This window comes from Dromiciops gliroides, chromosome 3 (assembly GCF_019393635.1).
Source record: "Dromiciops gliroides isolate mDroGli1 chromosome 3, mDroGli1.pri, whole genome shotgun sequence".
Classification (NCBI taxonomy): domain Eukaryota; kingdom Metazoa; phylum Chordata; class Mammalia; order Microbiotheria; family Microbiotheriidae; genus Dromiciops; species Dromiciops gliroides.
In genome coordinates, this window is record NC_057863.1 from 652735693 (window position 1) to 652750846 (window position 15154).

The 15154-nt window shown below is 37.1% G+C and overlaps 1 protein-coding gene across 1 annotated transcript in view; it reads right to left on the minus strand.

Moving 5' to 3' along the window:
- LOC122748303 (vomeronasal type-2 receptor 26-like) overlaps positions 1-14528 on the minus strand; it is a 28753-nt gene extending 14225 nt beyond the window's left edge. The window contains exons 1-3 of the mRNA XM_043993965.1: positions 14305-14528; positions 8583-8874; positions 6921-7721 (exon numbers count right to left, since the gene is read on the minus strand). Coding sequence (XP_043849900.1) covers positions 6921-7721; positions 8583-8874; positions 14305-14528 — 1317 coding nt within the window. The remainder of the gene's footprint in view (positions 1-6920; positions 7722-8582; positions 8875-14304) is intronic.
- Positions 14529-15154: the final 626 nt, after the last annotated feature.

The window sequence follows — 15154 nt, forward strand, 5'->3', positions numbered from 1 at the left end:
GTGCTGAGCCAATCAGAGACTCAGAATGGTTAAGAACTGGCCCTCCCCTTCCTGTGGAAAAGTCAGTTAGATAAAGTTAGTTTCAGTTAGAGGAAGTTAGGAATAAAGGCAGTTAGAGAGGGTTATGAGGGAAACAGGGAAGGAAGGCAGACATTTAGAGGAGCTGCAGGTGTTTGACCTTTGGCCAAAAACAGAAGAGACTGCACACCTAATTCTCCTTAGAGTTACAGATTTTGGGTGCGGTGAGTTTGTTTTGTTTTCTGAGGCAAAACTAGCTCTTTGGAGCTAGCTGGATTGGAGGCAGTTTCAGGTTCCTAGGGCCTTTTTACCCCAGAGATTTATACGTTGTTTCTAGTTCTATTAATCTCACTTGTGTGATTCAGATATGGCTTAAACTTGTTCCCATTAATAAACCTGTTTTGTTTTTGAAAGAGGCTGTTTCTTTTCTTACCCAATATTAAGGAAAGTCAACCAAGTAACTCTTCCCATACTAAATTTGGCCCTTACACACTCCTGCTGGGAACCAGTAGGTAGGCTTGAGTAGCAGTGGCACAGGTAGAGGAAAAGCACAGGCTTGTCAGAGCTGACAACCACAGCAAACAATGCTGGTTAATTAGCAGGTTGGTCTGGGGTTATCTATGAACCAGGGAACAGGCCAGGCAAGTAAAGAACCTGCCCCAACTTAAATCATACCATTCGGGACCCCCTAAAGCTTGGGACAGTGCAGCCTAGAAACTATGCCCCACTTTAAGGGGCTAAAAGTCAAGTAAAAGAAAGTCAAGATGAGCAGACAGAAAAGTGAGGACCATAGAAAGTTTCTTTAGTGACAAGGAAGATTGAGGTGCACCCTCAGAGGAGGATGGCAATGTCAGGGCCCCTGTATGTAAAGCTTCCAAGGAGAAACTCTCCATTATTCTATGTTCACAAATCCTTTTGCCATTTGTCTTACTGGCAATCATTTCTTGCCTCTATGTTTTTCTTTCTTCTGGAATATTCACCCCCATAAACTTCCTTCTGTCCAATTCCCCTTTTGTTGATCAGAGACAGAGGAAAGCACACATACCACCTTACCAAGGCCATTATAAATATATATTAAGAAACTACATCTGAACTCTCAAAGCAGTGAAGAAGTTCTTTAATTCAACTATAATTAATTTGCTGTCTCATTTCTATGAAGATGATTTACTTATCTATGCACCTAGCTTCTTACTTTATTTCCCTGCCTCAGATTCTTATAACTCCAGTTTTCTCTACAAACTGCTACTAAATGAATTTTCCTTAAGCTTGCATGTGACCATGTCACATCTCTAAAAAACTGAAATATTAGTTCCCTATTGCCTCTAAGATAAAATATCAAGGATTTTGTTTGTCTTTCACAAAGCAGTCCGAAACAGCACTTTTCATCGAATTGTACATTCCTTCCACTCTCCCACAACAATCCTGATGAACAGTTCTTTCTGTTCTTTGCACAAGACATTATTCTCCTCATCTCTATATCTGCTATTGTGAGTGAGATTTTCCCTTACCCTTAAAGATAAGTGATTTAACTATGGTTATAATCTGTATTTAACCTACCAGTCAGTTCTTTGACTAAAAGAATGTGATTTAAAATGCTTTACCTATTTCTTTAGTAGCTGAAATTAATAGTAATGTAACAAATAGGAATAGATAATATGTAATATGTTCTTATGTACTGTGAACTGATCCCTTGGCCAACAAAACATGTCCATTTGTAATCTTATTAAATGGTCAATGAGGTACTAAAAATAGTATCTCTAAGCTGGAGGAACCAATCAGCATTGAAGGTCGTTTCACTTTAGTGAATTGTCCTGAATTGCCACTACTTTTGTACATTTGGCTGACTGACAGCCCTGATGGGGCACCCTTAGGCTCATGTTTATGATTTTTTGGATGGTGACCATTTGTAAATGTCCATTTTCTGTACCATTTTAAATAGACCCAGAAGAGAATATGGGTGGAGTTCTATCTAAAATTAGTAAAGTTTATAAACATTTAAGCCTTGCTGTGGTGTAAAAGCCACCAGATCCCTAGGCTCAGGGACTTTTGGCAGGCTCATCCCTGCCAGAGCCTGGCTTTATTGTGAGACAGGTACCCTCTCTCAATAAACCTATCTTTCTACTGCTTGGAGATTTTGCTGTTTTTCTTTCCTTCGTTGGACTTAGAAATTTTTGTGACACTATGGCCATCTTATATGTCCTGGATTGCACTTCCTCCTCCTCTCTTTTGCACCATAGAATAGCTCCCTTGTTTCAAGATATAAGAAACTCAATTTTCTACATGAAGTCTGTCCTGAAACTCTGAGCTGCTAGTGACATCCATCCCTCATTATGTGGTATTTAACAACTTTATATTTGTATTTCTGTATCTTTCCTGAGAATCTACTTAATTACATATATTAGCAGGCATTTATATAGTGCTTTAAGGTTTGAAAGCAAGGTGCATTTTATCTGATTTGATTGTGCCCTCTGAAGGAGGTGCTATTATTGTCTCCAATTTAGAGATGAGGAAACTGAAGACAAGGAAAGTTAGGTGATTTGCCCAGGGTGAAAGTCTCAAGAAGTCAGGAAGAAAGGAGCACAAATTCTAACTCAGACACTGAAGAGCTCTCTCTATGTTTCTGTCTCTCTCTGTCTCTTTCTCTGTGTGTGTGTCTCTTTCTCTGTGTGTCTCTCTGTCTCTCTCTGTGCATCACTCTCTGTATCTATCTCTCTCTCTCTCTGTGTCTCTGTCTTTCTGTCTCTGTCTTTCTCTGTGTCTCTAATCTTCTCTATCTCCTACTTTTCTGCTTGTTTGTATGAGTACACATATGTATGTATAGGTAATAAAATAGATGTACTCAAATAAATTATACTTAGGTTTTCAGGATTAAGTTATTCTTCTTTGTAAGCCTATATATTTTCCCTTTTGGCATATAATATACATTTTCTTCTTTATTATAGAAGATTTAGATCTTATGTAATGCTAACTACTTCCTTGGAACTTGGTACTGGTTAATGTGTGCCTGATGTTCCTTGTAGGAGGTTATTGCTAGACTTTCATATATTCACTTTGAGCTTTTGATCTAATAAGCATGGGAAATATTTCTTTATGATTTTCTGAAGTAGAGGAAATGATATATTGATATTGAGATAATATTGATACTTATACAAATAAACATATACACATATATAGTGTGTATGTATATGTGTACATATGGAAACATGTATATATGCACATATATGCAAATATGGGTATGTGTGTTCATATTTCATATGTACAGAATGCATGTATACACATATCTACATGTATGTAGATACATGAAGGTGTGTGCATGGTGTGTGCTTTTGTGTAAGCATATGTGTACATGTATCCACAATATATGTAATATAATGTTATATGCATATTTGTGTATATATGTGTATACATCTATATAGATATAGATATAGATATAAGATAACAGTTTTCAGGGAGTGTAAGAACACCTATATTATCTCTTTGCTATTTTTTCCAGATTGTTTTCTTTATATGTTACCATAAGGTTTATTCTCTCTTTTCAATTGCTTGAGTTTCTTCCAATAACTTTTTTCCTTGTGAAGCTTAAAAAATCTAACTGTGATGTCTAAAAATCTAATGTGTGGTCACCTTAAATTAGAAACTTTAGCACCAGTCTTTGGGCATTAAGTATTTATTCAATTATATCAGGTGTTAGTAAAGAGAAACACATGAATAAAGAAAGGGATCTCTCTACTCTGCCTATTCTGCCTGCCCCTGCTGCCAATAGCCTGTTCTGGAACACAAAGGGCTGATCCTTAGTCTCCTAGAGAGGAGGCTCACTGCAGGCACAGAAGAGGGAGGTCCCCACACACAGCTCCAAGCTAATTGGCTGGTCCATTGATTGACATGACTTACAAGCACTCTATGAATAGATATTAACTCCAGGTCTCACCAGGCAACTTCCAGAAGCCAAGTCACATGCTTTCTCTTCAGGGTGGAGCCACCCTGGTTTTCACAGTCTTTCTCAACAGGGTGGTGGCACTCTGATTCTCATATTCTGTTTCATCGAGTCATGGGGTTTTGTCTGGTCTATTTGAAAATTCTAGGAGTCCATTATCTGGTAAAGACACTGCTTTCTCTTCTAAACTATTTATTTCCTTAACAATTCTTCTCTACAAAGCTATTATCTCATTTGTTTATTTCTTCTTTGCATTATTCCTTCTAGGTATTAGTTTAGTCTGTTTGTAGTTATTAAATAATTGCTTCCTTGATCATTTCAAATATTTGCTACTGTTTTCTTTGATTTACTTATATTTTTGGCTTTACACCTTGAATTGGATCTTTTTGTCAGTATTAATATCGGTCCCCTGCTTAGCTTTTGATTGGCATATATAGCCTTGCTTGGTCTCATTCTGGATCCCTTATTTTACTGAGTTATCATTGGCCTCCCAGAATGAGGCATACCTGGATCTTAGAGGTTAAAAAAAATGGAACTTCTGTGCCCTCTGTCTTGGCTCAGGTCAGCTGTTTCAGACATCAAAGCCACTAGACCCAAGATGTCTATATGTGGCCCAGTGGTACTGTCCACTACCACTCTCTAGAACTTTGGGGCTTCCTGACCATACTACTTATTTCTGACTTCTGATACATTCTTAAGGAAGTTTTCCACTCTTCTTGCTTCTGGACACAGATCTTTACTTACTAAACTTTATTTGCCACAACAGGATGCTACACTACACTGAACATTCCTTTCCTGGCAACCCATTTTCCTATCGCCTTTATGTTGTTCCCCTCCCCAGCCTCCCACAAAGACCTAAGGTGGAAAAAGTAAGTGCAAATTCTACCTGGATTTCTAAGATCTTTCTTCACTTTTAGGAAAACCTCAGAGTTTTGCTGCAGTTGGGATGTGGGAACTCTAGTGTTTCCTTTTTGTTCAAGAATCTCTCTTGGCTGAAGACTTTGTCAATTTAGAACATGGCTCCTATTCTTTGCTTTAATAATATATTCTAAAATTCTAACAAAGACAATTAGATTAAGCTCAATGGTTCATCAAATTAAAAATGTGATCTGGGGGGCAGATAAGTCATGCAGTGGATAAAGCACCAGCCCTGAATTCAGGAGTACCTGTGTTCAAATTCAGCCTCAGTCACTTGACACTTACTAGATGTGTGACCCTGGGAAAGTCACTTAACCCCCATTGCCCCAGAAAAAAAAGAAAAGAAATCTGATTGACTTTTGTCAATAAAAACAATATTTGCCTTTCTCCAATGCTGATTTATCTCTTGTTGTCTTCAGAACTTCAAAAAGTACAGAGCAACACAGTCAATAAATCATTACTGCTTTCAGTTTAACTTTCCCAATGTATTGTCATCATAACCAGATTTTGAGGTAGTAGTCAAAGAATTATGTTCAATGTTTTGCAGATGAGATAACTGAGGCTTAAAATGGTTCAATAACAATAATGGTAATGATAACAATAATTAGTAAAATTCAGAAATGGAATCCATTTTCACCCAAAGAATTTTAAAACTTGAAAGATAGAAGGCAACACAGAGGACAACCACATATGAACATAATCATCATTATAACAAAAAATTCCCCAGCTTCTGCTTGAAGACCTCCAAGGAATGAAATACAAATATCTGATAATGCAGCTCATTTATCCAATTCCAATTTTAACAAAATTGTTGCTGCTGGTGGTCTCACACATACCTTCATTTACTTATTTATTTACTTGTTTATATATGTGGGTTTTTTAAAATTTATTTTCCCCTCTTTATATGAAATTTAAATTGCCCTCCTTTAAACCCCAAAGCATGGTTCCTAGCTCTTCTCTCTGGAGTTAAAATGCTAATGATTCCATAAAATGAAGAGACATTCAAATGCTTGAACACAGTCATCATGCACCTCTGATTCCTTTTTATTCTCTCCAAGCTAAAAATGTTCAGGCCATTCATTAGAGCTTTATGAGTCAGGAATTAACAACCCTCGCGTCTCTTTTTACATTAAATGATATACAAATTATCAATGTTCATCTTGACTTAAGAGTACAGGAACTGAACATTATGCACCATTGTGATCCTCATAACTATGCAGAAACAGGGAAGGTGCCAGATTAGACCCTGAAGCCTTTGGCTACTGAACCTGCCTCACCTCAGTCTTCTCACACCTTGAATTTATCCTTAATCCTTTTACCTAAATCCTGTATCTATCACAGCCAAGAAATTCTTGTGTTATGCATCTTTTTGTACCAAATATCCCTTTGGCAGCCTGGTGAAGCCTGTAGAAAACTTCTCAGGGAGAATGTGGCATATATTATGCATGGAAACTAGCTAGGTTTTGAGTCCTCTCAATTTGAAAACTATCAATTTCAGATAAAATAGCAGACACCTTGTCTGCACAGGCTTCAGTACCCCTTTGGTACATTTATCACTCATTTTACAGTCCATCTGATGAAACTAGAAAGAGCAACCAAATATATGTAAACTATGGTTATTTTCCCTTTACATTCTTGTAGACTGTAGATAAAAATTCTGTTCATAACTGAGAATGACTACTGAAAGTGCCACATCTGGCATCAGAATAAAGAGAAAAAAAAAGTTATAGGACTGGTTGCTAGCAGAATATTTTTGAGAATCTTTTTAGTGACTCACTAATACCCTCTTTCAAGAGATAGCACCTCTTTTTCCTAGCTTATGAACCAAATGAAAGTTTTGGTTTTGGTTTTGGTTTTGGTTTTGCGGGGCAATGGGGGTTAAGTGACTTGCCCAGGGTCACACAGCTAGTAAGTGTCAAGTGTCTGAGGCTGGATTTGAACTCAGGTACTCCTGAATCCAGGGCCAGTGCTTTATCCACTGTGCCACCTAGCTGCCCCCAAATGAAAGTTTTTATATGTGAACTCTCTTGTGTTATAAAGGAAAACTCACCTTCCATGGATATAGTATTACGCTTTCTTCATCTCTCCAATATTCCATTTCTGATCTAGTTAAGAGTACTTCATGGAGAGCCCAGGCCACAGCATACACAGCATTGTAGATATTGTAACTTAGGCTAGACATAGACATGTCAAAATACCTCAAAGGCAGCATCTCTAAAGAAGCGTTTTGTGAACAATCTTGATGATATTTTATATGATGAAATGAACATTGAAAAGCTGAGTTCCACATTTTTTTAAAGAAAATATCTTGTGGGTATTTGGCTGGCTTACTTGTCCTTAGGAAAGATTTGAAACTTGGAATCTCTTTGGTCTGACCAGCAAATATCAGAGCTCTGTTGAAAGTTTCAACATTCACGCTATGGTGTCTCATGGTGAAATCCCAGTGAGAGCTGGTAATCCATACTTTTTTATATAATTTGCGATACTGTTGCGCATATTGTAGAGCCATTCGTGAATCGAGATCCCCATAAATAACAATTACATTAGCAGAAGACCCATGAATGTTTCGCGGAATAACATTGAAGGAATAAGTAAGGGATTTCAAACCCAGTGGAATCTTTTCTATAAAGGCTGCACACACACCCTTCCTATTCATCTCTTCTCTTATATCCCAGAGGAATGTTTCCCCCCTGGCAGTATCTATTATAACCAGTCCCACCCATGTCCAGTTGAAATGCACCATTAATCGGACCATTCCCAGGGCAAGGGCAGAATCCTTGGGTGCCATTTGATAAACACTTGGAAAATGGACCTTGTCACTCAGGATAGAATCAAATGGGCCATAGGTGATCTGAACAGGAAAGAAATATAATCCCCCTTGAGAATGACATATGAACTAGAGAAAACCATATAACAGAGCATGGATCTTTCCATTTTCTTTACATGCCATCTTTTTTTCCCTATGTGTTTGCATAGACTAAACAGCATTCCTTGAATCCAGTCCTCCCTCATTTCTGTCTGTTAGTGTTTCACTCTCCACTATTAAAGGCTTACCCAGTCTCTAAGGAAGTTACTGGCACCTGTAATTGCGTGTCACATCCTCCAAGAAACCTGCCCTAATGCAACCACAAAAATGTTTTCTTTCAAAAAAAATTTTTTTTAAGTTTTCTTTCCTTGAGCCACAGATTTTTGTGAAATAAGTTTTTCTTTGTATCTCTTATTTGCTTTAGTTTCACTTGATTTTCTGTGATACTTTAAAGTATCTCAGATCATGGAGGTATTTTGTTTTTAATTTGTTCCTCCCACCTATGCCTGACAGTTTAATTATTGAGCAAAATGCATTCCATGCATATAGAATTTTAAAAGTGCTCATTGATTTTGGCTGAATTACACTGATAAACACATATATACATATATATTATATCATGTATACACACATATGTTTATACCCATATGTATATGCATTATAATTACATTATATTAAAAAAGTGGCAGGGATAAATCCTACTAGAACCAGCAAAGGTGATTACTGATTTCAATATCTTTTCTCTGTATCTTCCTTGCTCTGAGCACCAGCTGAAGAATAATGCCAGAAGACAGGATTTCCCAGTGTTTACCATGTCCCATATCCAGCTTGAAGTCCCTGCTTTTACCCACTTCTATAAATCACAGTTTTCCTGAGAGTCTGTGTTGTTTTCATCATGATTCTTACCTGTGGAAACTTGTAGAGCTCAAGTATGGAAGCCATCTGGATTGACAAATCCAAACTGGCTCCTCCAATGACAGCCACAGACTTTTGCTGCTTCTCACAGTGGTAATTTGGAACAATCAGTCTCTTTCCCGACAACAACATCAAAGAGCTCTCCAATGTTCTGACATCACTTGAGTAGGTGTTATAAATCTGGAATCCTAGAGTAATATTAGGTAACAGATTGGGGTCTTTGTTGACCTCCTCCACAGCAAACATCAAGGCCAGGACTTGATTGTAGTGTTTTTCCTGCAACCTCAATTGAGAACAACAGTGTTAGGACTCAGAAAATTCTTCTATTCCTGTAGAGGTTACTTCTTTCATAAAGAAAATACCTAATGATTGTTCAAGCTGTGAGAATCAGACTGTCACCCCCCACCCCCATCCTGCTGAGAAAGACATTGTGAGAACCCGGGCATGATACAAAGATAGAGGAAAGGAAGGGAGAATAGGAATAGAGAAAGCATGTGACTAGCATCTGGAAGTTACATCTATTCATAGAACTGTTACATCTTTTCATGGAACCACCTTAAATCATATCAATCAATACTGCCAGCCAATTAGCTTGGAACTGTGTGTGGGCACCACACCTGGGTGGTCCCCCAGGGAGCTTCCAGTGAACGAGAGGTGGGATCCTTCTTTAAACACTACAAAGAACTGCCAGCCAATTAGCTTGGAGCAGTGTTTGGGGACCACTCATTGGTGGTACCAGGGATCCTGCTTTCAGTTGGAGGTCATGGTAGCAGCAGCAGGTGCAGGGAGCTAGGCTCTTTCTTTCTGAACTCCACCTGTTCTCTTTACTAACCCCTAATATACTTCAATAAATACTTAATGCCCAAAGACTGGTGCTATATGCTTCTAATTCATAGCGACCACACATTCGATTTTTAGACATCACAGTTGGATTTGTTGTTTGTTTGTTTTTTAGGCAATGGGGGTTAAGTGACTTGCCCAGAGTCACACAGCTAGTAAGTGTCAAGTGTCTGATGCCAGATTTGAACTCAGGTACTCCTGAATCCAAGGCCAGGGCTTTATCCACTGTGCCACCTAGCTGCCCCACACAGTTAGCTTTGAAACATCACAAAGCAACTTAGTGTGATTCTTCTTGCTAACTCATAGGTCCTTATTTAAACATTACTTTATCCTCTCCCAGTAATCTCACCCTTACATTAATACATACCTACATACATCCATGCATACATACTTACAAACATATATTTGGACATACACAAATATATTCATATATACACATAAATGTGTTTAACAAATGTACAAATATATACACACACATGTACACATGTGTTCTTTCTATTTGTGTAGCTGTCAGTTTAGCTAACTAGCCAACTACCATCTATCCCTAGATATTACCAATCTACTAATTTCTGCCAAGACAAATACCTGACAAAGATGAATGCTGTGGGTCTTGTCATGCAGCTTTTTAGTCCACTAACTAAAGAATAGTTTTCTCTTAAAGAAGCAGGTCAGGTTTCTTGTTTTCTCACCAAGGAAGAGAAACATTTCTGATACTGAGCCCTATGATACTAAACTGAAGGATGAAAAATGGCTACAGCAAAGGACTTGTTTGCAATATAAAGATTGGTGGGAAGCATCACTCGGATGGTGTCAATTTCTGCCACAGTAACAATCAGCAAGAAAATGTGGGACTGGAGCTTTGGAAAAAGGAATCTAAAATCAGGATTATGGAGAAGGTCTAATTCCTGGGTCTGGTGGAATTCACTCCAATGACTTACTTTCCTTGAGTGAGTCAGCATCCCTACTCTGGCTATGTGGAATGGAATCATAGAGATGGTAGTAATGGCTTCTTGAAGATCAACTCAAATATGTCATCTTGATTTTTGGTGCTTATCATTAGATGACACTTTTTATATGATTTGTCTTCCTTTAATTCTTCTGTGATGCATTTGGTGAAATGAATCATATGGAGTTCAGTACATCAACAAGCATTTAATAATTGTTTGGCTATCTGGAACTGTGCCAAGCAGGAAATGCAAAGGAGGATGTTAGTGCCTACATTGATAGGTACAGGAAAAAATGGGATTATGCCTCAGTCTAGAATGTAGAAGTTAGCAAAATAGCGGTTGAGCTGACCCAAATAAGACTGTAGGGATTTCCATTTTGATCACTTAACTCTATACTACTGAAAGGCAGATATATATATAGTTAGATAGATAGATAGATAGATAGATAGATAGATAGATAGATAGATAGATAGATAGATAGATATAGATATATAAACCATATTAAGTCGGAAACATTGTGTACTCTCTTAACTAGTCATTATCAAATCCAATTCAACTGTCTTAACATACAGACAATAAGAGATATAACAAGGTAATGTCACATGTTCTGGTCTTTCTCCCAGAAACATAGAAAGGAGTAGTCTGGTATATGAAGCCATATCTGGGGCAAATTTAAAAAAATCCAATGAAGTCAAGTTATTCCTGTACCTTCAAATCTCCAAAACTCACTAGATCATAATATTACTATGTATTTTCCAATATGAGATTCTTTGAGATGGGTAACTCTCACTTATTTTAGAAATTACTTCAACAAATTCAGATGTACAACTTACAGACTTTAACAGTTTCCTGGGCACTAAAAGTTGATTGATTTGCTCATTGCTGAAAAATTTGTAAATATCAGAGGCAGAACCAAAAAATCCTAATTTAATTCTCTCTCTCTCTCTCTCTCTCTCTCTCTCTCTCTCTCTCTCTCTCTCTTCCTCTCTGAGCTTTATTTGGAGATATTGGTGGGGCACTGGGGAGAGGTCTGGAAAGTTACTGCTTTTCCTCCACCATCTTCCCCTTTCCCTCTCCTTCACCCTCTCCCTCCCTTCCTCCCTCCATCCCTCCCTCCATTTCTCTCTCTCTCTCGCTCTCTCTCTCTCTCTGTCTGTCTTTCCATGCTCTTCTTTATGTCTTTTCACTTTCTTTTTTCTTCTGTCTTCTTAACTTTGCTTCTCACTGTCTTTGTATGAATAAATATGTTGTTGTTGTTGTTGTTCACTCATTACAGTTATGTCTGATTCCTTGGGATGCAATGTGGGCCTTTCTTGGCAAAGATACTAGAGTGGTTTCCCTTTTTTTCTCCAACTCATTTTATAGATGACGAACTGAGGTTAACAGGGTTAAGTGACTTGCCAAGGATCACAAAGACAATAAGCATCTTGGGGCATATTTGAATTCAGGAATATGAGTCACCCTGACTTTAGGCTCAACCATCTATCTACTGCACCATCTAGCTGCCTCATATAGCTGCAGATTAGATCAATATCAATACTGATATTTTTCATATAGGTAATCAACATGAAAACTATGATAATATGCTGTTATTCTAAATCCAAGCAAAAAAACACTGTGCATTTAATATATTTAAATATAGGACTGTAGATTCACAGCTAGAATGTGCCTAAGAGTTCAAATATTAGAATCTATCTATTTAACATAAAGGGAGACTGATATCTGTTAAAGGGACTTGAGTTGCCAAGGCCAAATTTAGAAAATATATATATATATATATATATGAAAATAGCAAATACTTGGGGCAGCTAGGTGGTTCAGTGGATAAAGCAACAGCCCAAAAATCACTTAACCCTCATTTCCCTGAAAAGGGTATGAAGAAAGAAAGAAACAAAGAAAGAAGGAAAGGAAGGAAGGAAGAGAAAGAAAGAGAGAGAGAAGAAGAAGAAAAGAGAGAAAAAGAAAAGAAAAGAAAAAGAAAATAGCAAGCACAAAAGAGTAATTATCTCAAATAAGAGAACATAGAAATTGTAAAACAGTATAAGAAACTTTAAAATCCACAAAAATCCCATTATTTTGAAAAAGACTAATAATACAGAGAGTGCAAAACAAAAGAAAAACCAAAGAAAGTAATATTTCTGACATCAGAGAGCTCATAACATAATGGGAAATATTTTATGCAAAAATATTATGTGCAAAATAATGTGCACAAGATTTTTCGGATAATCCCTTAGGGGCATCACTAGCACTGAACAGTTTAGAAAAAGACTTGTTACAGATGGTTAGATTTTACCTGAGACTTTAATGCACCCAGTGATTCCATAATGTGGTGGTGAGAAGGGAGAGATTTCCAGGGATGAGATGTAGTCAGGGAAAATAAAATGGGGGATAAAAAAAAGAAAATAGAATGGGGAAGTGGAATGCTTTGTGTAAGCACCAGTCTATGGGCTGGTGTAGCTGGGATCCTAGCATATGTGGAAGAGAGTAAGGTACAAGAATACTGGAAAAGTAGCAACCTTATGGGTAGTGAAGGGCTTTTCAATCCAGAATTATTGTATATATGATCCTGGAGCCATGAAGGACACAGAGGATTTCATAGACTAGGGGTATGACATAGAAACACTTTAGGAAGGTCACTTTTGGAACTGAGAGGAGGATTTTATGGAGTAGGGAGAGAAAACGTTCATTTAAGCTAATTAAAAAGAAGATGGATAAAAAATCAAATTAAACACTACAAATAACTATGTACAGTTCCCACAAATTAAGAATGAATAAAAAAAGAATGATCAAAACTGCATATTCAGGGCAGTTAAGTGGCACAGAACATAAGGTTCTAAACATACTCAAAAGACCTGGAATTAAATATCTCAGACACTAGTTTTGTGAAATTGGGCAAGTTACTCAATTACTTTCTCCCTCAGTTTCCTCATCTGTATATTGTGGGTGATACCCCTATGTCATGAGCACTTATAAGGATCAAGTGAAATTTTAAAGAAAAATAATTCACAAACGTGATCCTGATATATTATGAAAGAATTCCCTTATCTTTTAAATGTAAAAATCAATAATATTAAAAACATGCAATATTGAGAATGAATGGAATGCTACCAAACTGCTCATATAAAACAATTATAGTCCTAAACCTTAATAAGTGAAGCATTAATGATAGAGATACAGAGACAGAAACAGAGACAGACATAGATAGCAGGCTGGACTGAGAATCAGAAAAGGCTGAGCTAAAAGCCTTGTCTCAAAATACTAGCTGTATAATCATCAGCAATTCACTTAACCTCTCAGTGCATCAAGCAATACTCAAAGAGAGTAAGTTATTGTCATGCTGCCATTCAGCATCATAATTACTCAGAGACATGTAAATATTTATTTACATATAATTAAATTATACATAGTAATATATGATATAGCTATAAGTTCATATACAGTTATATATAAATATATGTATCATAACTATTATATATTTTAAGCATTTAATAATTATATGTGAGATGTCAAAATTATATATTTTATATATGTCTATACACATAAGATCATACACATATACAAATACACACCTATGTGCCTCATTGTGTGCATATTATAGTGAATGATATTTGTAGTTATAGTGAATGACACTTATAATACCTTTCTCACAGGGTCCATATGGAGCTGACATGAACATAAATTATATATTTAAAGCACTTAACTGGCATTCAAATTCTCCAATAATGTCAACTGTTAGTAGTGTAAGGACAGGGAAGGAAGAATACCATGACAGTTGTTATGACTTGCAATGACTAAAACATTAAAGGCATGGAAGGCAGAAAATAGGATAGGAAATGATACTCTGTTCATGCAAATGCTTTAAAAGTGGCTTTATAATCACCCCAAAAAATAATTCTTAAAATGAAAATTAAAAAAAAAAAACTTACTGATAAAGATTATTAAGTCTCTTAGGATTAAAATTAAAACTTTTCCATGATAGCATTCGTGTACTTTCATATATAAATAAAGGGAAAAATCCCCCAATAATAAGATCACCATCCATGTAGTGGGTGGGACCTAAATCTCTTTTCAGGAAGCAGAGAGAAGCTTCTTTATGATTCAAAGACTGAGGAGCTTCCAGCACCAAAAACAGGAAAAGAAGAGAGAACATCAGGAACATCTCACTCCAACTTCTACCAAAGGATAAATAACAGGCAAACCACGGTGGGGATATGCCTGAGATCAGACCTGGTCACAGCAGAAGAAGGACTCTGAAGAAGTCTCTGATGGGGAAACTTTTCTGCAGACAGATGTCTATTTCCTTTCAAATTCTGAATTCCACTTTTTCTCCTGATACTGTGAAGACAAATGCATAATGATTGAACGCTTGCCCAAACAAGGTTGATGAGGGAAGAACCAGGAGATATTTATAAGGATTTGGTATTGGTAATCATTGCTCTGGGCATATTTAATGTAAGAGATGGATAGGATCCTTACCTCTCTCCCCCCACTCCACTACAAATACAATCAGTGAGCCACACCAATGGCTGCTCTGGGACCATCCCTCTTTGGGGCTCTGCACCTGAGTTCCCACGTCTGAGTGATAAACATATTTTTCTCTCTTCTCTTTCCCTGTCCATGTATTCTCTGCAGGATTCAATGGAAAGGAGGGAAGAAATCCCAGGGATTTATATTTAGTTATTGCTGTGTCCCAAACTGTATGACCCTATGTCAACAATCAGGATTCCTACAATGATTCAGAAGCTGACAGATGGTGATATCAGGCAGAAGTTTGTG